Here is a 25,051-nt window from a genome sequence, read left to right on the forward strand (position 1 = left end):
CTCATCAATTTCAAGCACATTGCTAAACTGGTGATGCCTTGTAACATTTGCTTGAATATAATTAACAGTATCCATAATCTTTGCACCAAAAGAGTAGATTTGGCCCAAAGATTCTGTTGATGTAATATACAATGAAACAAAATCAACTTATCAGAATTTTGTATTTCATTTTGTATCAATGCAACAAATCCTTCATATTTTCCTCTCATAGAAGGTGCACCATTTATGCACCGTGGATGGAAGAGACAGAAGAATTTTACGGAAAACTTCAGGAATGTATTGATGAAACAAATAAAAATGAAGCAATAATCTTGATGGGAGATTTCAACACTAGAGTGGGAAATAACCAAATAACAAAATGCATTGGATCAGAGAGAGAATCAGTAATCAATAATAATTGAATTTTATTAAGAGACTTCTGCATATTTAACAGTCTGAAAATCATCAATATTTTCTTCAAGCATAAAAATATACATAAGTACACATGGGAAGCAAGAGGACCGAAATCAATAATAGATTACATTATTATTAATAACAAACTAAATAATAATATCAAGGATACAAGGGTTTTTAGTGGAAGCAAAATGAATAGTGATCACATGTTAGCTGGGAGCAGATTTGAATTGATAAAAAGAACCACATTCTTCAAAAGAAAAAAAGATGATGAATCAAGATCTAATAAACAGTTTAAAATTCACCTCCTAGAACAGGAGAGTATCAAACTTATATAAAAGAAGAATAAGAGATGAAATAAAACCACCACAAACAGTATTGAAAGTGACTGGAAAAATATAAAGGAAACCATACTAAAAGCAGCAGAAGAAAGTTTAGTATACAAATCAAGGAAAAACAAAAAATGGCTCAGAACTTGGAATGATGACTTAAAGGAATTAATCAAAAGGAAAAAAACAGGCTTTTAAAATCTACCTACAGAGTAAAAACACTGCTGACTATATAGAATATAAGAAACTAGGCTTAAGTCAGAAAGCTTTCCAGAAGTATACACAAAGAAGATTGGAATAAACATGTTAAATCATTAGAGCAGGATATCACTGGACCACAAAGAATAGGTTTTAATTTTTCAGGCAATCACAAACATCAGAAAATTACCAATTAAGAAATAATCAAATTTCCAAAGCAGATTTGATAGAACACTATAAAACATTGTGGAATGAAAAACAAGAGATACAAAACAATGACAAAATTCACAAAATTGAAGATATCAATACACAGGAAAGTACAGAAGAAATAGCAATAAAAGAATTATTATTATTATTCAGGCCTCCATGGAGTCAAAAGACTCATCGTGGGAGGTCCTTCCTAAGAAACACAAAGTCTATCATACCACTCCTTAAACTCATTGACCGTTCTCCCTCTGACCACTCCATCAGGCAATGCATTCCATGGTTCAACCACCCTCCATGCAAAGAAACCACTCCTCACCCTCTTGCTCACAGTTTCCTTTCGTAACTTCCAGGGATGGCCTCGTCATCACTCCTTCCCGCTGTTCAACTAAGCGAAAGAACTCCTCATTGTCAACACTGTAACCACCTCTCAACAGTTTAAAAGCCTCGATCATATCACCTCTCCTTCTATCCACCAAACTCTGCAGTCCACGTTCCTTCAGCCGATCCTAATAACTAATATTGTACAGTCCTGAAACCATCTTTGTTATCCACCTTTGTACCCATTCCACAGTTAATTTATCCCATTCAAATCCTGGCGACCAAATCTGAGAACAATAGTCCAAGTGTGGTCTGATCAGGGTCTTATACAACGGAATGATAACTGTTTTATCTCTGCAGGTCAGTGTTCTTCTCATTATTGCAGCAATCCTCTGTGTTACCTTCACCACCTTTGCAATATGTCCCCTAAATTTCAGGTTTCTATCAATCATCAACCCCAGATCTCTTGTCTCCCCTACTTCCTCCAGTATAACTCCTCCCATAGAGTATGCAGTGTCCCATCGATGTTTCCCAAACCTCAAGACCTTACATTTTGTGCATTAAACCGACACCCCCCCATTCATTTGCCCATCTATCTAGTTTATTCAAATCCTCTTGCAGGGCTGCCATATCTGCACTATTACTAATAATCCTTCCCAGCTTCGCATCATCCACAAACAACTGAATATCCCCTTTGCAATCCACTGACAAATTCATTGATATAAAGGCTAAACAACATAGGTCCCAGTACTGAGCCCTGTGGGACCCCACTTGTAACCCTTTGCTTCCTTGAAACTGCCCCACCATACACAACTCACTGATACCTATGTTGTTTAGCCTATATGTCCTGGCCTTCCAATTCCTCCCCCCATGAAACTTCCCCAAGAAAATTAATTAGAAAATGAATTTAAAAACTCAAGAAATAGAAAAAGCTCAGGCCTGGATGGAATATGCGTTGAGCTCTTTAAATATATAGACAATAGCTTAAAAGAAAACCTACTTTAACTCTTCAATAATATCTGGAAATATCAAAAGATTCCAAAAGAAGAATGGGAAACTGGAGCAGTAATAAATATTCACAAAAAAGGTCCCAAGGACAAATGTGGAAATTACAAATCATTGCTCTCTTAATAACATCATCTAAACCAGGGATGTCAAACACATGGCCCATGGGCTGCATGAGACCTGCTGACAAATAATATGCGGCCTGCCAAACTTTGTAACCAATATGGTTATTTAACTTTTGACAACACCGAATTAAATAAACATATTTAAAAAATTAACATTTCCACTTAAGATCATTTTATACACCAAACTACTCTGCAATTTCTAAAGGAAATAATGTTCTATTTGTCATTTCAAAAAAATCTTGTTACACCACTGCATAAATACCGAATTTTAACGAACAAGTATGTACGCAGCTACATCCGCTGACCACAGCAGTCGGAAGCTAGCCGTTAGCAGTTTTCAAGTCGTAAGAAAGTGTAGTGTTTTCTTTTTAATTAATAAAGATTTTCTAAAAATAATGTTGAAACCTTCAACCAGTATGAGTAAAAAACGATTAATTGAAGAAGAACATCATAGTTTTCAAGAAAAATGGGAGTTACAGTATTTTTGTATTCAAGGAAAAAAAAATATGCCTGATATGTGGAAACTCTATTGCAGATTGCAAAGAATATAATATTAAAAGGTATTACGATACAAATCAAAGAAAACTATGACAAATATGTTGCAAAACTTTGTGAAGATGAATTAAAGTTGACACTTCAAAATCAACAAAGTGTATTTACCAAACCTATTGAAGATAATGAAGATAAAGGAATGCAAAAAACCAACCAGGGCTAATAACCAAATGTGCAGGCCTCGTCTTCTTGTGGTGCACTCTGGTAGGTGATCTGGATGCTGAACAAACAAGGATGGGCTAGCAGTTTGGGATTTAGCCGACCAATTATATTCTTATTGGCCTAAAATAGTATGCAAAATGATGGTACAACATGACAATTTCATGTTGGTTGGGCATCACCTGTTAAACAAGGCCCCTGTTATTTTCACCAGGGAACCAGGACAAACAGCAAAAAGTTCTTCAGTTAAGATTAATTTCTTACACGAAAGTTTTAAAATTAATTGTGGTTGAGCATCTTTTAGAAGTGAACTGTAGTCACAAATACATAAAAATATTCCAGAAAAAATGAGAGTTTGAAGATGAGAACCAAACCTCAGAGATCTGGTGGCAAATTCTGAAGAAAACATTGACTGATTCAGCCATTGAGGCATATGGTGAGAATGTCTGCAATTAATGAAAAATGAGAACTCCTTGTTGACGTCAAAGTTACATAACACTTAAAGAAAAGTGTACTGAAAGTTCTTGGCAAGTAAGTCAGTTTGTATCCTTAAAAAATACAGAGAAATATGTGAGAAAGTGAAGCATTTGTAAAACTAGCTAAACAAAAGTCATGGAAAATTTTTGTAAGAACATGGAAAATAAATATCAAGATGATGGCAAAATATTCTGGAGGCTGTTGAACAACCTTAGAAATGGAGCAAATAGAAATGTAAAAAAAGAAAAAGAATAAAAAAACAGTTGGTAAAGATGACAGGAAAACTGAAGATAAGAATATTCTAGATGTCTGGAATAATTATTTTGAAAGATTATAAATGAAACAAGCATGGACAGGAATGCAATCAACAATACATAACAATGACTGATTTAAAAAAGTATATCAGAAATATGAAATATGGAAAGGTGACTTGAATTCAACTCATCTGCGGGATTAGATGGTTTACCAGCTCGTGTCGTACGAGAAGCGGCTAAAGAATTGTCAGTGCCTTTGACCATTTCATTTAATTGGAGTCTTGGGTCTGGGTTAGTCCCAAGGGGGTGGAAAGAGGAGAAAATAGTTCCACTGTATAAAGGAGGTTCCAAGACTGCTGTTGAAAATTACTAGCCGATCAGCATATCAGGAATTGTTGTCAAGGTCTTGGAGAAAATAGTCAAGAGGAAAATACAGGAATGGATAGATGAAAATGGGATGCTGTATGGGGGACAGCATGGTTTGGTGAAGGGTAGATCATGCCTCAGTAACTTACGTTTTATAACACAGTGACGGCTGAACTGGATAAGAGTAATGGGTTTACAGTGATTCTGCTGGACCTTGCTAAGGCCTTTGACAGGATACCACATGGAATTCTAATCAGTAAACTGCAGCATATGAGAATGGATATAGGGTTGGTGAGATGAATAGGAGGGTGGTTGACGGAGAGATACCAGAGAATGGTTTATTCAGGAGTAGAGTCCAAAAGGCGGCCTGTGACTAGTGTTGTGCCACAGGGTTCTGTTCTTGGACCGCTACTGTGTAATTTGTTCATTAACGATATAGGAAAGGATCTGCGAGGAACTCTGCATCTGTTTGCAGATGATGCAAAGTTAGGTAGAGCAATAGTGAATGCTCAGGATGTCAAAATTTTGCAGGATGATTTGGATAGTTTGGAGGACTGGGGTAAGGAGAATGGATGTCAATTTAATGTGGAAAAATGTAAGGTTTTGCATTTTGGGGTGAAAAGATTAGCAGCAGTATATCACATTGGTGGAACTGTACTCCAGGAGATTGACGAGACCAGGGATTCGGGAGTGTTGGTGGATAGGGAGTTGAAGTTTAGGGGACACATCACAAAAGTGGCAAAATCAGCTCATCAAATCACTTGGTTTCTGAAAAAACACTTTAACAAACACAGACAAACAGGTTATTGTTCCTCTGTATCGAGTGTTAATAAGACCCCATCTAGACTACTGTGCCCAGATATGGGCGCCAGAGTTTCTTCTCGATGGGGAGGAGGTGGAGAGGATCCAGGGATGAGTGACCAAGATAATAGCAGGAGTATGGAATGAACCTTATGAAAACAGGTTGAAGATATGTAGGCTGCAGAAATTGGTTGATAGGTGGAAAAGGGATGATATGATTGAGACATTCAAATTACTGAAGGGTTTCTATAAGATTAATTCAGAAGATATTTTTGAGAATAGGACTAGTAGTGGGAAGACTAAGGACCATCCGTGGATGCTTGGTAAGAGTGTGGTTAGCAAGGGTGTTAGAACTAGGTTTTTTACTTGGAGAGTGCTAAATGAGTGGAATAAGCTGCCAGAGTCTGTTGTGGGTGCCATAACTGTAAATGAGTTCAAGGAGAAGTATGATAGATACTGCATGAATGTTGAATAGTTGTTCTTGACATGATGTTAGGCCTCCCTCGATGAGTCTAAGGACTCCTTGGAGCTGCCCATAATAATAATAGATGATATTCAACAAAAACTGCTTAAATATTGAAGTATAAAAGTTTTACGACTACACTGCGTAATTCCGAAAGCCTTGTCAGAGCGTCGAATTCTAGATGATTGAAGTAGAGCTCCTATAGTTTCCATCTATAAAATGGGAAATAAAAATGAATGTGAGAATTCCGGAGGAATTTCCTTAATGAGTGATCCTAGTAAAATTTATGTACTGTTATACTCTGAATGAAAGGAAAAGTCGAAACCTTTACCTTCATTCAGATTTAACTTGGTTTATGAATTCTGGAGCTAGTATTAATATATCAAGGGAAAAATAACTAATTGTAATTTATCAGTTACGTTAATATTTAAGAAAGTTTTACCTAATGCATCATATTGAAAGTAATTAAGTGTTTTGTGAAGTTAAAACTGTGTGTAATCTATGTAAGTGCTATTACAATGTTGAAGGCAAAGGACAATCCAATTATACAGCAATGGCCTGAAGTCATACACGTGCACCTAATAGAACACGCACGTCCTCCGAAAAGCACGCTAGGGGAGAGATTGGTGCTAGGTGCTGAAAGGAGTGACGTATCGTGAGGAAAGGGAGAAATTAGGATGACGTAGGCAAGAAACATAGGATGCGCGTTTTAAAAGGCGCTGCAGCGCCAGCTCGTGGCTTTTTTCTCGTTCCCTGTACTGGAGCGGTTATTGGCAGAGAAGTCCATCGTGAGGTCATCACAGCAAGCGGCAGTGTCCATGGGCAGTTCTAGGCTATGGAATGACCTGACACGGTAAAGTTCCAGATCACGCCGGAGATCGAAGACCCATGCCTAGCTGATTGATGAGCGAGCGGGAAGCCAGAATTGCTTACCCCGTCAGCGATGTGCCATGTCCGAATGCAACTGATTTGTAGAAAAGCCGAGGTAAATCTGGAAATTGAAGGTGCTGTAGGGATACACAGGAAGGCCTAGTGCATCTCCAACTACTGGTAATGTAGACTCTTATTTGTTATGTAAAATTGTGTAAGGGACAATAATTAGATATCGGTAAAATCTTCAACTGAGGACTGAGCTTCATTGAAAGAACTTTAGGAATTGTGCTGATGAAACTTAGGAACTTATACTTTAATCGGAATAATAGTGTAAAGATATTTGTTAATGTATCTGAAGTATAGAAATAATAGCCTTTACTGATGTCATATATACGAGCGCTGTTCAATAAGTAATAAGACTAATTTTACTGTTGCGAAACCACTCATCATAATATTAATTTCTGTGGAATAAAGAACTGTTGCTGTCTGTATTAACAAAAGAGGTCGATAGATGGCATATACGGGCTGATGTGCCAGAGTGTCACGTGACTAAATGCAAGCTTGTTTCGGCACACCTACAAGCCGCAACCAGTCGTCGAAATGGAAGCGTCCTTGGAACAGCATTATGCGATTAAATTTTGTGTGTTTTTGTAAAAATCTGCATCGGACACTTTTAACATGATACGCGAAGCTTTCCACGATGAAGCAATGTCGAGGGCAAGTGTTTTTCGCTGGCATAAAACTTTTAAGGAAGGAAGGCAAAATGTGGAAGATCTTGAACGTGAGGGATGACCTTCAACGTCCATCACAGAGACAATGATCAGCATAGCAGCGATTATCATCAAGGAGGATCGCAGAATTACAGTACGCCAGCTGCATGTTGTCCTGAATATTTCTGTGGGGAAGTGTTCACTCAATCATGGCTGAACATTTGGGACTGAAACATGTTTGCGCCCGATTGATTCCCAAACTCTTGACACCGGAGCAAATGCAGCATCGAGTGGATGTGTGCACAGAATGGAAAGAAAGACTGGAACAAGAAGGCGACAATTTCTTAAAACGCATCATTACAGCAGATGAAGCTTGGTTGTATCACTATGACCCTACAATGAAACAACAAAGCAGTGAATGGAAGCATCTGTCTTTGCCTACCCCCAAAGAAAGCAAAAACTGTAAAATCAGCTGCTAAAGTTATGACCATAATGTTTTTTGACTACAAAGGCATTGTTTACCAACACGCTGTCGAACCCGGGAATACTGTAAACGGCTCATACTATGTGGATGTTTTACGGACAATGGTACAGCACGTCAAAAGGAAGCATCCATTGCTGAAGAATGGGTTCTTTTTGCACCACGATGATGCAAGGCCACATATTGCTGGTGGTGTAGTGGACATTTTGCAGAACAACAACATAGATATCCTACCACACCCTCCATACAGTCCTGATCTCGCACCGTGTGATTTCTGGCTGTTTCCTCAGCTCAAGAAACCACTAAGAGGCCGCCATTTCGAAAGCAACAAAGCATGTGTAAAAGCTGCGGAGGCAGTTTTGAAAGAACTCTCAAAAAACGGACTTTCACATCTTTAAGAAGTGGTCGCAACGTTGGGACAAATGCATCACGTCTCACGGTAGTTACTTCAAAAAAGACCATGTAAATGATGACGATTAAAGGTAATCTGTTTTCTGTATAAATATAGTCTTATAACTTATTGAACAGCCTATGTAGAAGAGAATTAGATCTTTGTTAGAATTAATGGTATGAAATTATGATCTAATATGTTAAAGGAGATTTAGCAATCATAGTTGAAACTACTCACTTCCCAGTATTAGCAAGGTTAATTTTATGTGAGTAAAAAATTTCTTATAGCATGTATTATGTCTATTCAGTGAATTAAATGTTAATTTCTTTTGAAACGAATATGAAGACTTGTCTGATTTTCATTTTACTGAACTGTTCATAAAAGTTCGAACCAAGGCGGGAGGTAAGAATAACAAACATAAAATAGGGGACTAGGACTACGTGCTAAATCCTAACAGTGAGATTAATTGAGAATACTCTGCTAAGTGTTTAAGAATTACGAGACAGTGTGCTGATCTAGACATTGATTCCATGAATAAGTATTCATCAAATATATTTTAGGGTGGCACAGTATAAATATAAATTTTCCCAGAAATTAAAAAGGAACCAGTACCAGAATTGAAACAAAGGAATTGGCACCAATTAACGACATTTCCTTTGTCTTCATAGCCCAAGTGCACATCTTGTAAAATTACTCATCGGCCTAGATTGATAGTTAAGACATGACTCACTGATGTTAGATTAAGAAATTACTTAAGGGGATAAGTCAGAACAGAAGATAAATATAAAGATACATATGAATACAAATATTAAGAAAAAAATTGGAACACCAATTTAACAGTACGTATACTTGAGAAATGGATAAGAAAAATTATAGAAGGGAAGCTTGTAGAAGAATCTGTATTTAAGTTTTGTAGATCTGGAAAAGGCTTATGTATGACAACCTGCCAAGATAAAAGCTGTTGAAAATTCTACAGTTATATGATGCAAATGGACATTATATTGTGCAATACATGGTCTATATTTGAATTCAAGTCAGCAGTTAGAATTGTAAGAGGTATAGGTAGATGGTTTGATGTTAAATCAGATGTGAGACAAGGATGCACATTATCTCTACTGTTATTCATCTACTGTATGGATGATATACTGAAGGAAGGGTATTAAATCTAATATCAAAATTGGAGTTATTAATCACAGCTCTTCACTTTATGCAGATGTTGTTATACTTCTAAAGGAATCCAGTATAAGCCTTCATGATTCCTGACTAAATAGAATAACTTGTAATAAATTTGGTTTTAAAATCAGCAATAAAATGATAGATAATAAAAATAAACAGAAAACATCAACTACATCCTGAATGAAGAACGTATAGAACAAGTAAAACTTTTCATCTGTTTAGCCACAATTTTTAGTGAAGATTGCAAACTAAATATGTAGACAATCGAATTAGCAAAGTGGTAGAGAGTGAACTGAATAAACTGTGCATGAAATAAGAGGGTTTTTGTCAAAACACTAAACTAGCTATGTACAAACTAATTTTTACTTATGGATCTGAAAGCTGGGTTAGAAATAAAATACTTTATTAAAGATTTCAGATATGACAGTTCTGAGAAAGATTAGGAGAGTGAACATATGGCATCAATGGCAGTATATATAAAAACAAGGATATTAGGAAAAAACTTGACTTTAGCATTCAGGAATGTGTTAGCAGAGCTAAGCTCAGGTGATATGGTCACTTAATCTTCTCATGCATAAGGGTCTCATATGAGGACACACATATTTTCTCTCTTAGTAAATATTCATTCATAATTTAGTGCTACTATATGCATGTAGTCCTCATCTGGGGGGAGACCAAAGTGTTCTTAGAAACCACACCAGATGGCAGGAGTTTCAACAGAGTTACAGGAATACCAATCTCTCTACGGTGCATGGTGGTATCAAGGAGGAAGTGAAAAGTTGCTATTTTGTTGATTTGAATTTTGATGATTTTATGAGTCTTCTGGAAAGGTTAGTATGGTTTTATATATTGTTATACCTTGTAGATGAAGTGTAAATATTTAATTTGTTCATGTTTATTACCATATTCATAAAACAAACTTGAAAACAATCTTACAAACATATTGTCCTCACACGAGGACAATATGTTTGTAAGGTAATCTATGTGGCAAATAGTTTGAGGTTAGAAAGTTCTTGTACAATATTTTTATAATTTTATTTATTTTATTTTTGCAAACATAAATGAATAGTAAGTTTTGTTAAAGATACCAAGCAATTTTATAAGCTAGGTTTTTAATCCTGTTTCCCAAGTAAGCAAACAAGTAAGTTAGTTTAGTAAGTATAGTAAGTTTGTTAATTGGCATTATTATCTCTTTTACAGGTGGATAACCAAAAGCCAGTCCATCAGGCATAAAAAAGGCCTATGACCACAAGAGACTTTTGATGATTGAGTAATATGGTTATGCATATTGACATCTAATGGTTGGAGTTGAATCCTCTCATTGAAATATCAAGTTTTCTGCCTTTCAGCATCATACACTTAGTAAGATAAAGGATACTGTTAGGCATGAAAATAGATTGAAAAGAATGCAGAGCTTTGTAAACGTTTATAATAGATTTAGTTCTGTCATTCTGTGTGAGACCATCGCCCTACTTACTGGAATCTAAAATGGCTTTTAAAAAAGTTTCATGGAGTCTATAGCAAAGTTTGCAGATTATCTGTAGTATGAATATATGATAGTTTTACCTTTCATTAGTGAAATTCACAAAAAAAAAAAAAAAAAAAAAAAAAAGTAGTAATATGCAGGAGTGTTTCAGTAAGATTTGTTGGGAATGGATGGGAAGGCCCTCCCCCCCATCTTGAAATTTGAATGCACGTGAGTAAAGAGTACAACTGAGAGTAAAAGAAGCCCAGTGCACTTTGGTGTTGAATAACTACAGTGAAAGTTTGATATGCATAGTGACCAGTAAGTTGTATGAGTCTATTAAGAAACATAAAATATACATACGAACACATTGGCAAGATATTTACTTAACTGTACTAAATTGTACAAATAGTTTGGTTTAAGAATCTTAAGCCATCATCATCAGTTTAAGAAATAAAATTGGGAGATTCAAACAGCAACAATATAGATGCATGGAGATTTTTTTTTTCCATGTGCAGTTGCAAAGGAAGCCAAGTAAATATAATAGTATTAGGATCTGAAAAATGTATGTATGTGTAAAAACAGAAACAATTACTGATAATGATTTCCCAAATTTTGTACATTGATAATCCATTGTTGAGGTTAGGAGAGTGGGGAAGGATCTTAGCACTTTCTTTAAAAAAAAAAAAAAAAAAAAAAAAAAATTCAAAATTTGTAGGAGCAACTGCACTAATTTAGCATCATCCCACAGGGTCCTGTGGCTAGTATTAGCAACAGCATGTCAATACCAGACTTATGCCATTCTTTGGATTCAGCATAGGAAAAGGGTTCAGAAATATATTTACCGACAGAATGGCCTGTTTGACCAAAGTAAATTAACTTTTGCAGTTACATAGAATTCAATAAACTTCAAGTAGCAATAATGGTTGTACTCTGTTCTTAGTAGATAATAACAAGGAAGCTGATTTCATTAATAGGTTTAGATGTATGTGAAAGATGAAATTTCCTAAGGATATGAGAAACATGTTCAGAAGTACTTCTGATATAATATATGCCAAGTCGGAGCCATCTCTTATAGTGAAAGGAGGAGAAAAATGACTTATGATTCAATTTTTTGGTTGTAGCCATTGAGAGAAGCAGTTTGTTTAATGATAGAAATTTCTTTCTGAAGCACTTCATATGAAGAACAGATAGTGCAGGCTCTTGATAGTAGGCATTTAATAATACTGTACTAATATCTTAGGAACTTTCATCTTTCATCTGTGTTTAAACCAGCTCCTTGTTGCCATCAACTAGAGCATAATCTTTCCTGCTATCTGGAGTTCATTCAATTTCATGTAATTGCAAGAGTTAATGTACTTTGGTCAAACAGGTCATTCTGTCACGAAACATATTTCTGAATCCTTTTCCTTTGGTGAATACAAAAAAATGTCATAGATCTGGTCTTGCCATGCTGTGCTAATGTTAGCTACAAGATCCTCTGGGATTATGCTAAATTATTGCACAGTTTCTTCCACAAATTTTTAACATCTTTTCAGAGAAAATGCTGAGCTCTTTCCTCACTGTCCTAACTGCCAAAATGGATTATCTGTGTCCAAAATATGAGAAACTGTTATCAGGAATTGTTTGTTTTTACAAACACACACCTACTTGTTTCATATCCTAATAGTATTATGCTTATTTGACCTCTTTTCAACTGTTCATGGGAAAAGAAAAAAAAGATTCCATTCTCCATGAACTTACATTGTTGCTCTTTGTATCTTCTAATTCTTCTATTAAATTGATGATGATTAAGATAAACTGAAATATTTGTATATATTAAGTTACATATTTTGCCACACATTCATATTTTATGTTTCCATGGAATAAAGTAAATGATAACATTTTTTATTTATTATAGATTTATTATTATTCTTCTTATTATTATTATCACCACGTGACACCTCCAGGAAGTCCAAGGACTCATCGTGGGAGGGCACATTACTCTACTTCGCTAAATACATCTCATCTTCTCCACCAGTACTTAATTCTCCAACTATGACACTACTACTATCAACACCATCTATCGCCCATCATCACCACCAACAATAGTATTTTTTGTCTGTAAATTGCGTGTGTTCTGAAGGCTGATTTGTCTGTACGCGGGATGAAAAAACCCTGCTACCACTGTATGAGATAGGCTAACTCACCTTCAACTGAAAAAGCCCATATAAGGATTCCCCTCATCACGAAGAGAATCGAATCCATGTCTTTTCCAATCGAAGGGCGCAATATTCCGTTGTTCTTCCAATTGCGCTACATCAGCGCAATTGGAAGTATTTATGTCTGTATTTTTAAGCGTTTGGATGCTTTTATACAATTTTCCATAGAATATTTTGTTCTTTTTATAGGGTGTAAGTCAACCCATACCTAGAAGAGATGTAAGAACTGCATCAGAACCTGCTGCAATAAGTCCTGGAGAAGGTAAGTTTTCTGTTAGTTCATTGTTATGTTTACAAACACTGTAGTAGTCCTACTGAAAGACTTGTACAGTAATTTATGATCACTGTTGTAAATTTTGTTTGTGTATTCTACAATTCACTTGTTGTAGGAATAATGATAACCTTCAGCAGAAATACTGAAGGCTATCATTTCTAGTCTTGAATCAGCTGCCAGCTTTCAAATCCATCATTTAAAAATCCTTCTGGTTGGGAAGAATATCGACAGTGCATGGGAAGCATTTAAACAATACTTAAATGTGATATTCTATAATGATGCGATATCAGAATTTGTCCTGAGAGTTCGAAGAATAAATAGGGTAGGAGTCAAATCGATGTGTAATCTTATTAAGCAAGAGATTTGTAAAAAAAAAAAAAAAAAAAAGGACGATGTGGAAGGAGTGCATGAGGATGACGTCCGTGAAAGAATAACTTCTAGATGCAGAGGCGGTTGTTCAACTAATGAGTGCCCATTTTGTTAAGAGCTGTCAACCTGGTGTATGCAACATTGAGCTCACTGCTACCTCTTTACTGGATGAAGACACTCAGGTGTATGAGGATGAAGTATTAGAGCTGTTGCACAAATTGAATAAGAATTCAGAAAAAATAGGACTGATGGGATATCAGCACATGTGCTAAAAGAGTGTTCAGCTGAACTGGCTATTCCTTTGACCAGGCTGTTTAATACGAGTCTGAGAACAGGGAGGATTCTGCAGGAATGGAAAGAATGTATGGTAATTCCATTGCACAAGGGTGGTGCAAGCATAAGTGTATCCAGTTATTGACCAATTAGTATCTCGGGAGTGGTGGTGAATATTTGGAAAAATTGGTTAGGGCTTGCATTCAGAAATGGATCGACAGTGAATTTCTACTTTGCAATGAGCAACATGGGTTTACTAAGGGAAGGTCATGTTTTAGCAACTTGCTCACATTCTATAACAATGTTATAAATGAACTAGACGAGGAGAATGGATAGACAATGATACTTTTGAATTTTGCTAAGGTTTTTTACAGAATACAACATGGTAGACTGTTGCATAAATTGGAGAATATGGGTTTGGATTATAGAATATTTGCATGGAAAAGAGGATGGCTGACTGACAGATATCAAAACGTGGTATACAGGGGATGTTAGTCTGCAAGATTTAAGGTAACCAGTGGTGTACCACAAGGATCAGTGCTTGGTCCACTGTTATTCAATCTCAACATTAATGATACTGTGATGGATTGGACAAGCGACATACAGCTATTTGCTGATGATGCAAAGATAGGTAGGGAATCAGGAATGCTGCTGATATGTAGTATTTATTTGCAGAATGATTTGAATAGGCTGGAATTGTGGGCATGGGAAAACGGATGTAAGTTCAATGTCGGTAAATGTAAAGTCATTCACTTCGGCTTGATTAGGTATCCGATGTCCTATTATATTGGTGTATAAAAATTGGTATAACAAAGAGATCTTGGAACTTCAGAAAGCAAATTGGCCTAAATACACACCACTATTAGAAACATATTGCACTGGCACACCCACTAGTAAAGAACTTGATCAGCAACTATTAGAATTAACCAAAAACATACAGAAGATCTGAATTCAATTCATTCTCAGAGGACTCAGGAAAAAGAAGTTAATAGAATTAACTGAAAACATGGAAGATGAAATTTCTAATTGCAAACAAAAAAAAGTGGGAAGAATTCTGCAATAAACTAGATCCAAGAAAAGACTCGCAACACTGGAATATCATCAGATTATTAAATAACACAACACTTCTGGATACTGATCATGCTTCGAACACAGTCTCCTAAGGAATTAATGCAGTAGCAGCAAACAAACAGATGTACTAGCCAAATATTACTCTAAATACAACAAAGAAGACACAAAATGCAGGAAAATTGCAAAACATCTGCTAATACAATCCAGAACCTATCCTTCTGAAAACATCTATACTCAGGACCTCACAATGACAGAATTAGAAACAGCAATTAGTTAAACTGGCCCTGACAAATCACCTGGAATTGATCTTATCTTTGGACATATGATTAAAAGCATGCGAAAAATAGCCAAAAAACTGCCTTCTGAAGATATTTAACACTTCCTGGAATACAGGTAAACTACTAAAAATCTGAAAAACATCAATCATTATACCTTTATTAAAACCCTAACAAAAACCCTAGTGACTGTAAAAGCTACAGACCAATAGCTTTGACTAGCACTCTCTGTAAACTGAACGAAAGAATAATACATACCAGATCTTTGCCAATCAGTCATAGATGGCTTTCAAGAAAAACCACCAAAAAAGACAACAGCAATATTCTTGGATCTCACAGCAGCCTTTGATCATGTTTGGAAGCAAAAGTTAATAAAAATTGCATACAATACTGGAATAAGGGGGGAACACATTAATTTGGATTTCAGATTTCATGAAAGGGAGAAAAATGAAAGTAAAAGTTAATGGTATTTATTCCAACATGCATCGAACTTGGGCTGGAATCCCACAAGGTTCTGTTTTAAGCCAACTCCTATTTCTCATCTCTATCAGCAATATTCATCCTGTCATAATAAATGACACAAAAATAGCATGCTATGCAGATGATATTGCAATCTGGCACACAGGCAGTAATCTTCAACAATTTGAAAAAGTCGTAAATAATTCAATAAAAGGCTTAGAAAGATGGGCAGATGAACTTAAATTACAGATAAGCCCAGGGGGGGAAAAAACCTTGAGCATCTTCTCCACTGGTAGAAAAAACAGACACAATTACATCCTCCCAAATCAAAATATATAGTACCAAAATAGAAAAAAACAGTCTCCAAAATAATTAGGCCTAACCCTAGATACTGAACTGAGATTTACAACTCATATTACAAATATATCTAATAAAGTTCTTAAAAAGTTTAATATCATCAAAAGTCTTTGTGGAACAAAGTGGGGTGCGAAACCGAAGACACTGAAAACTACATATACAGCACTCATACGACCCACTATTGGAATATGCCTCATCAATCTGGACTTCAGCTTCTACTAGCTCAAAAGAAAAACTTGACAGAGTACAATCAAGAGCAGAAATGCACTTATAACCAAAATTGATTATAAATGCAGTCTCATCCAGAATGCATACTAGAAGACAAAAAGAAACCTCTCCACAGTTAAATTCACTAACAGAATCAGAAGCGAACAAGAGGATCACATCTTACTCAGGACTTTCGAAGCCTGGATAAGAAAATCTAGACTAAAGAGATCATCTAATTTACAATATGATCATGAAATTAGAAAACAGATTGACTTAGAGCACCTGTCCATTGAAATAAGCAAAGAGCCTTCTTTCCACTATTCTGCCAAAAAACACAATGATAAACTTAAATCTCCTTGAACCTTGTTCAAAAAAGGATTCACTGCAAGAAAATAAAAGAACTTGACACTATACATCACTTAAATAATCTAAACCATGTCATCACCTACACTGTTGGATCATCTGATGAAGCACTCAACCAAGGAGGTTCAGGGGTTTTCTAACTCTACCTGGAGACAAGGAAAAGCAAATCATAACAGCTTCAAACTTCAAATGACTGGAGGACATTTGCCATTGTCAGTTATGTGTGCACTGGAGGCAAAGTGTGAAGCCAGGAGGTTAGCTCTTTCTGTGGGTGATGTTGCAATTGAGCCACCTGGGTATGATAGCAGTGGGAATAGTGTACGGCAAAAGTTATGACCAGTTGCCTTGGCAAGAGAATAAAAGGCATGGCTATCATTTGGACAGCTGCAAGCTTCCTGCTTTTTGCCCATTCAAATTCTGTTTTAGAAGCATTGATAATTTTCTTGCATCTTTTTTGGGCTTCAGTATTGGCATTGAAGGAGGATGGGGTTCTTGATTAGAGCCAGCTGTGAAATGCCTGATTTTTCATTTGTACAGCCTTGGCACATCTTTGGAGAACCAGAGTTTAGTTAGGGGATGGCAATTCAGAGTAGTGTGGGGAATGTATGTTTTCATGCTGCCAGTGAGGATTACTTTGGTGATAAGTTCGGTGCATATGTTTGGACTGGAAGACTGGAAACAATTGTCCAACCATGGGAATGAAGCATTGTAGTCTTGGAGACTGTCCCATTTGGCACTGTTATAATGCCAAACTACCCTTGTGTGGGAGTGAGTTGTTGCATGGAGGAGGAGATGAGCAATATGTTGTGGTTAGAATTACCCAGGGGGGGGTCCCTACATTCACTACATATTTGGAGGGGTCATTAGTAAGGAAGAGATCTAGGGTATTTGGGGAATGGTTCGGGTTATCTGGTATTCTGGTCGGCTTTTGAACAATTTACATAAGGTCATTAGTGATGGCAAATGTTTCAGCATTTCTGCCTGCAGGATCTGTACAACTGAAAGAGGAAAGAGTTGGTATTATGGACATTAAAATATATGCACAGATGCCACCCTTGGGTCAAAAGGAGGATGATTTCGCTCTTAGGAGAATGGGACTGGAGAAAATCAACTTTTAAGGAGAGGAAATGAAAGAGCTCAAAGTGATTGGTGGTATTAGGAGAGCGATAGAGACAGCAGATAAATTTGACTGAGTTGTAGGGGGGGGGGGATATCTTCAGCCAAAGAGGGTCGAAGGTTTGGAAGGTCTTCTGATGTAGGTTTCCTAAATTTGGCGCAGTCTCATGCAGCCAAATTTGTTGCGGTTTGGATTGTTTCTTAGGGCTGAGGCTGATTCCATGAATAGCCTGTCATATTTGAATTTACTATGGTGTAGTATCGTGGCTTTTTTCCACCGTATTCTATGGCAGGTATCCAGAGCATGGTCTGCAAGACCAGAGCAGCTATATTGGTGAAACCGGATGTAGTCCTTCTGTTCTGAAATTCTGATATTAGCTGTCCTGCCTGTTTGGCCAAAGTAGGACAGCTTACAGCTGCAAGGGACCTGGTATACACCATGTAGGTCTAGGGGAGGGAGATTGATCTTTAGTGGAGCTGATAAGGGATGCCAATTTTCTATATGGTCTGTAACATGAAGTCAAGTCATATTTTTTTAGGATTTTTGTCATTTTTTCCGAGGTGCCTCGGATATAGGAAATGGTGATGGATTTAGAGTAATCCTTGTTGTGAAGGGGGGGGGGGAGGTTAATTGGTTTAGATTTTTTTTGGATTTTTTTTTGGGGGGGGGTTAGCCATTAGCTGAGAAAGTGTTGAGAATGTAGTTTAGTTCTGTAGTTAGGGCATTGTCATTTGAACAGATAAGTTTAGCCCTGTTGTGTAGTGTCTTAATGACTCCATATTGTTGTGAGGGGGGGTGGCTTGATTGTTGGTGGATGTATCTGCCTGTGTGGGTGGGTTTTTTATAAACTGAAAAAACTAAGGTTTCATCAGGCTGGCAGGTGACTAGTGTGTCGAAGAAGGGAAGGCAATTGTTTTTTTCTTCTTCCAGGGTTAACTTGATTCTGGAGGTGTTGGTTGTTTAAGCGTGTTAGAAAGGAGAGGAGTGCATCAGAGCTGTGTGGCCAAGAATACCTACACTGCCCACTAGGGGACACCATCAGGACTTTTAGGAGAAAGAATAGCTTCCTGCTTCGTCCTCATTTACTGTGTATTGTGCTTGCGTGCACGTCTTGTTTCTAAGTTCCTGTGAAAATGCCAACATGACATTGCCGAAATATTGGAAGTGTATTAAAATTTATTTTAATGTATATTCTATTGTATGTTGTAATTTCCTTAAGCTATTTAATAAGCATGTATAACCAACATCTAAGCCTTTCCACAAGAAAAAAGAAGGTCGAAGTTGGTCGATTCTAGGTTAGGTGCTATCTGGCAGATTATGTCAGAGCGGATATATGCACAGATTCCACCCTTGGGTCGAAAGGAGTTAAATAGTGTATAGTTTGGAAGGTTGAGATGGATAGTGCTTGGGGAAGGTGAGATTTGAGTTTCTGTTAAAAATAGTAGGTGGGAGTTTGGTGGACTGCATATGGTATCGGAAGCTATTAAGGTTTGAATTGAGGCCACAGATGTTGGTGAAATGGATATGCAAGGTTCTGTGAGGTATGGATTTGACCACAAGGGTCTTGCATGTTTCCTATGCAGTTCCTGCATACTGGTCTCCTTGGTGGCTACTAGTGGCGTCACTTGGTTTTTGCACTAGTTTTGTTTGTTTGGGGTCTATCATCCAAGTGTTGTCTCCATTTTGGTGTTTTTCTTCTGGTTGTCTTTAGAGTTGCCTTCTTTGTTCTCTCTGGGCAAAGGTTAAATCAGGTGGAGCACATATGCATGACTGGGGGCAAGTGTCCTTTAGCTTGTTGTTTATCAGTGTTATAAATTTGGATGTGTTTATTGGTGTGTCACAGGTCATTTTCACGAGACGTGGAAAGTTCGTTGCATCCTTTCTTTTGTTTATGGGTCCGAAACAATGCCATTTGATGATATTTCTGGGATTGAAATTGCATTCTCCTGCTAGTTTGCTGAAGTCTTCTTTTAAGGATTTACCATTTTCTGTCGAAAGTTCAGGATAACAGTGTTGAGTCTCCTATTTTTGGCCTCAAGCGATTCGTGTACTGTTGATGTGATTAGTTTGAAGTTTGTTAGCTGGCATGGGTGCACTTGCGATCGGGTGCTGGTCATAGAGTATCTCAAGCTTAGTTTCCACCTTTCGGATTTTGGAGGAGAAAGTATCAATCATAGTATGAAGCTGTTGTTCGAGGTTTTCAACTCTTTTGCCTAGGTTTAGTAGCTGTTTTACGGAAGGGAGGCACATTGTACAGAAGTAGGGCTGGTTGAGATCAGTAAAAAGCTTGTGCGCTGTTTCATCTTTTTTCATGCAGGAAGTATGTAGCCAGTTGCAACAAAAATCGCATAATATACCTTTTTTTCTTTCTTTAACTTCGGTTTCACAGCTGCAGTACTTCTTAATTGGTTTGTTGGCAATTGACGATGCTATGCTGACAGGACTCAAGGTAATCTTCCATTGTTGGCTTTTGTTGCCACCATCTTTACTTTGCACTGTAGGCATAGCGCTTTCACGCAGCTGTTTTTTAATTGTAAAAAATAGCTGATTTAATGGACTATGGGCACTTACAAATTGTGCTGAAGTAATCAGCTCCTTAGTACCCTCTGTTAGTTTTTGTTTACTGCTTGTTTTGCACAAAAAACACTTGCAATTACGATGAAATGTAGGAGCACAAGTTTGACATAACTTGTTCATAGGCGCCACCTGGAATAAGTTATGAATATTTAAGCTACTAATATTTGCTGGATTTCAAACACATTATTTTCAAAGTAGGCAGCACTAAACAATCCAGTAATTATGGAAGCAATTCAAAGTAAGGCTGATAGAAATGTATTTATTTTGTTATGTAACAATTTTAAATTGCTTCTGCAACTGCTATTTGTTATACTTGACAAAAAATTTTATTCTTGTTTTAATCCTTTACTTTAGTTAAGAAAACAAAGTTAACATGTGAACTATATACCGTACTACAAATTATACTACACAACAATATAATTTGCAAGTATGATATATTCCAGCAGTAAAACTTTTTTACATCTTTATGTGCTGTGACAAAGTTTGTTTTGTGCTCCGAAGATGCTGGTTAGCCTGAAATCCAGCAAAATGTCAGTGGCTTTATAAACAATCTTAAATACTTTGTTCTTGTGGTGTTTAGAGTAGGTATCAGTATGAATACCCACGACATCTAAGTCTTTCCATGTCTCAGTAGAGAATCTGATGATCTCTATTGAGATTAGCCTACACAGCATGAGAATTTGAAATGTGGAAACTTATTATTATTATGGACAACACCAATGAGTTTCTAGGCTCATCGAGGGAGATCTTGAACATCATGTCAAAACTATTCAGCATTCGCACAGTATCTATCATACTTTGCTTTGAATTCATTCACACTCGTGGCAGCTTATTCCACTCATTCACCACTCTCAAAGTAAAAAACCTAGTTCTAACACCCTTGCGAAAAACCTCAGTTTTTGGGTGAAAAATTCTCCTATCCTCTGAATGAGACCAGCTAACTCACCTTTCATTGAAAGAGACCAGATAAATGTTTGACATGTCACTGACAGGAATCGAACCCAGGTCTTTCCAATCAAAGGGCTTTGTCTATACTGACTGAACTACAGAGGTTCTAATAATAATAATGACAACAACAACATAACATGTTTTATGACATGCTATGGACCAGTTTACAGGAACTTGTGCAGCCATTCCTGCAAGTCTTTCTTTCTCTCTTGCAGGAAGGTCTCACTTTTCTCTTTCTAATATTTTATAATATCCAGTTTCTGACAAGATTAGATTTCTGCTTGAGTCAATATTCACTTCTAATCTATCTTCGTTAATCACCTGGTATACCTGGCTTCTTTCTTATGTGTTACTTCCAAAACACCTGGTTCACTTTTGTGTTCAGGATGTTGCTTCTCATTTGTTTAGCTGCTAAATCTTGATGCTCTCTGAAGGAGGGGTAGCTTAATTGCTGATCTCTCCCTTTACTCTTATTCTCTTAAGCTCACTCTAATCTCTGCCTCAAGCTGTTTCTACATGATGCTTTTGCCATCCTTTATATACAAGTTCCACTTGGTCACTTCTGTTCATTTCAAACACAAACTCACCAAATTAGCTTCTCCTTTTTCTTCATTCCATGCTTATAGCACCTGGAATAGTTTATTTACCTAATGTTCCCAAAAGACTACAACCTCTGTTTTTTTTTTTTTTTTTTCAATAGAACAACAGGTTCCTTCTCAACTTGTAACTTCTTAGATATTCATTAACATAGGTTCAGCAATCAGTTGTGTTGGGGGGGGGGAAGAAACTGATATTAAAAAACAAAGTTCATTTTCTGTAGGTCTTCATTTCTTCTTACATATAAGACATTAGTGTGAGCAAAGAACATCTGAAAACATTTGAACAAAAGAAAGAGTGCATGCGTTAAATTAGATTCCCTCTATACATGCAGTTGCCTGTTTAAGTTAAAAACTATTGCACTTAAAATGATAATTAAAATAAAATAAACTAATTGCAGCGCAACCTATTTAATACAGTTGAGGATAACAATTTCCTAAACTTTAGGGATGTTAAGTCAGTCATTAAATTAAATTAAGGTGTGGTTGATGAAATATGGCTTCAGTGCTTTCTTTGAATAAACATTCATTCACATAAATCAGTGTAATAGTATGGTATTTTACCACTGGATTCCTTGGCTAGTGATTTCAATTCCATGGTGTGATAGACTAGATTTGTATGACTTGATAAACTGGATATGCTCTTGATATTCAGAAATATGTTTATTGACTTCTTCCCGTTTTATGTAGTATGACACTTTGTATGAATGATCTTCCCGTTTGTATGTAGTATGACAATTTGTATGAATGTGGTATTTGATATATGTCAGTTAGCATCATCGGTGAAAATTTTTTCCTTTAAAGAGGATCACAAATTGTGAATTTAGTTGACGAGTTTAAAGGCGGCAATGAATTTGCATTTTTTCATAATATTTCATGCATTCAGAGATGCATTTGACGTAAGATATGGGAATCCTCTGGAGTTCTCATGGATATTGTCTAGGAGAGTGGGGTTAATTTTTTTGTGAGTTTGTTCATGGATATCTGTTTAGTGAAGCGATTTGTTTGAGGGTTTCCAGTTCTTGTTTGAGCAGTCCCTCAGAACAACAAATTTTGTGTGCTCTGGATACTAAGGATTTTATGATACTGTACTTTTGAGATGTATGAAATTGTTATTCTCAACTGTATTAAATGTATTATACAGGTAACCCTCGTATAACGCGGTACTTATACAATGTGGTTTCAATATAACGTGTTCTACAAATTGTAGTAACCCTCTATCTTTTCGTATACTCGTATTTTTGACCGCGCAACTTAAAAATCAAATTTTACCTTCCTTAAATTTGTGTCTGCCCGTATCACGCATGTAGTTATAAGTAGTGAAATTTATATTAGGGAAAATACCCGCTAGCAGGCATGTACGTCAATTGTTTACCATATAAAGTGTTTATTGTTGAAAATTGTCTTCGATTTCTGCCAGGAAAGTGGATTAAAAACCATAAGTGTGTTAATCTCAAGCTGAGCACTTTATTTTCTGGTGAGTTACATACATAATTATTATGTAATGCTTTTTTATGTACAAAAATATTTTTATAGTAATGGCTACTAAAACTGCACCGAAAGGGAAAAAATCAACATTGAAAAGAAAATTCATTTTTCTCAAAGAAAAAATTAAAATCTTGGATTAAAAAATTAAAACCAGGAGTTGTTGGAAGGACTTTGAATTTAAATGAATCAACTCGACTTAGTTTATTATATGACTTAGCTAAGTCGTATAATAAGCGTCGCACACATTTTTGCGATATGGTTGAAAACGAAATTAATGAATTAATTGTTGGGGAAACAGATTTAAATGAGGAGGAACTGGTACAATTAATAGATGACACCAAACCAAATGGCAGGAAAAGTTTTTTCCGAACTTTCATTCATCATCTGATTGTGATGAATCCGTTAAAGAATTCAGTTTAAAGAAATTAGAAGGATTGGACTTGGCAAGAAAGTTAGGAAGTTATTTTATGGATAATGATCCCTCAATGGAGCGTTCGGAAAAATTCACAAGACAATTGGATGTTTACTTAGCTCCATATTATGAACTTCAAAAAATTGCAGCATAATGGTAAGCAGGTTCCTATTACTGACTTCTTGATAACTAAACCAGCCGAAGTACGCAATGAGAATTATACAAATGATGTCCAAGAGACGCCTTCTGTTTACAAGATGAACTTGGTGTTTCCCCGTTTCAGACACCAGCAGTAATCAGCTAACATAGTACGACTCCAGTTTCCCCTTATACTTGCCTTTCATTCTCATAATCTATTGATATCTCTCACTGTGTTCATCACTTACGGACTCGAGATTTTCTGGGATAAAGTCACTGTCATGGCTTCTTTATGATTTAGAACTTGTTTAAATTTGGGATAGTTCATTAACAATGCAATTTCAGACCCAATGAGAATGCATTCCTTTACTTTTTGTATCTTATTTTTGGAAATTTTTGTTTCAAAATCTGAAATCCTTCTTCCTGATTCATTGCATGACAATGTTTTTCATGAGTCCAAGTTTGATGTGAAGTGGTGGCAAATAGATTTTTTCTGTCTCTACCAATGGTGCATATTTAATATTCTTATCTCGTGTTCAGGTGTGAAATGTGTATGTAAAGGCCACTGTTTAACAACATAATGATTACTCCTGGTCCTGCTGTCCCATTCACATAGGAAGCAACAGTACTTAGTGTATCCTGTTTGTAACCCAAGTAAAATAGTAATGACTTTAAGATCAGCACAGACGTTCCACTCGTAGGCATTGTAATTAATGTTTTCAGCACTGTTTTCATATTTTTCCTTCATAGTAACCAAATGGGCTAGTGGGATGGATGAATGGATATATAATCCCACATTGTGAAGGAAACAGATGAAGACATCGGATTTTGATGAATCAATCTCTTCATTCAGTGGTGTGTGTGTGTTCAATGCCATACTCCATTAGCCCATCTATGTTAGTACAAAAGGTCAGGGTATCACTTTCACTGAAATAACTGGTGTACTCACTTTGATGGTGTTTGAAATATGTGACCTTAGTTCTTTCAGGCTAGAAGATTCCATCGTTGCATCCGTGATTCTAACAGTTCTGTGTGATCCTTTGTGAGATTAAGATCTCTTACAAAATCATTTAATTTCTCTTGGGTGATTAAGTGTGATCATCATTTTTGACTCAAATCATGTTCCTTGTTAGATGTTTCCTCTGTTTCTTTACTACCACTCTCAATGTCTGTAGGTGTTGGG

General features: G+C 36.4%; 1 protein-coding gene across 9 annotated transcripts in view; it reads left to right on the forward strand.

Annotated features, from left to right (window-relative positions):
* The window catches only part of LOC150109218 (uncharacterized), a 319,064-nt gene that overhangs the window by 234,657 nt on the left and 59,356 nt on the right, over window positions 1-25,051 (forward strand). For all 9 annotated transcript variants that reach the window (XM_090412182.1, XM_090412235.1, XM_090412210.1 and 6 more), the window contains one exon: window positions 13,134-13,206. In XM_090412182.1, coding sequence (XP_090268308.1) covers window positions 13,134-13,206 — 73 coding nt within the window. The remainder of the gene's footprint in view (window positions 1-13,133; window positions 13,207-25,051) is intronic.

This window comes from Typopeltis vanoorti, chromosome 2 (assembly GCF_054136105.1).
Source record: "Typopeltis vanoorti isolate ZY-2024b chromosome 2, IOZ_Tvanoo_1.0, whole genome shotgun sequence".
Taxonomy (NCBI): Eukaryota; Metazoa; Arthropoda; class Arachnida; order Uropygi; family Thelyphonidae; genus Typopeltis; species Typopeltis vanoorti.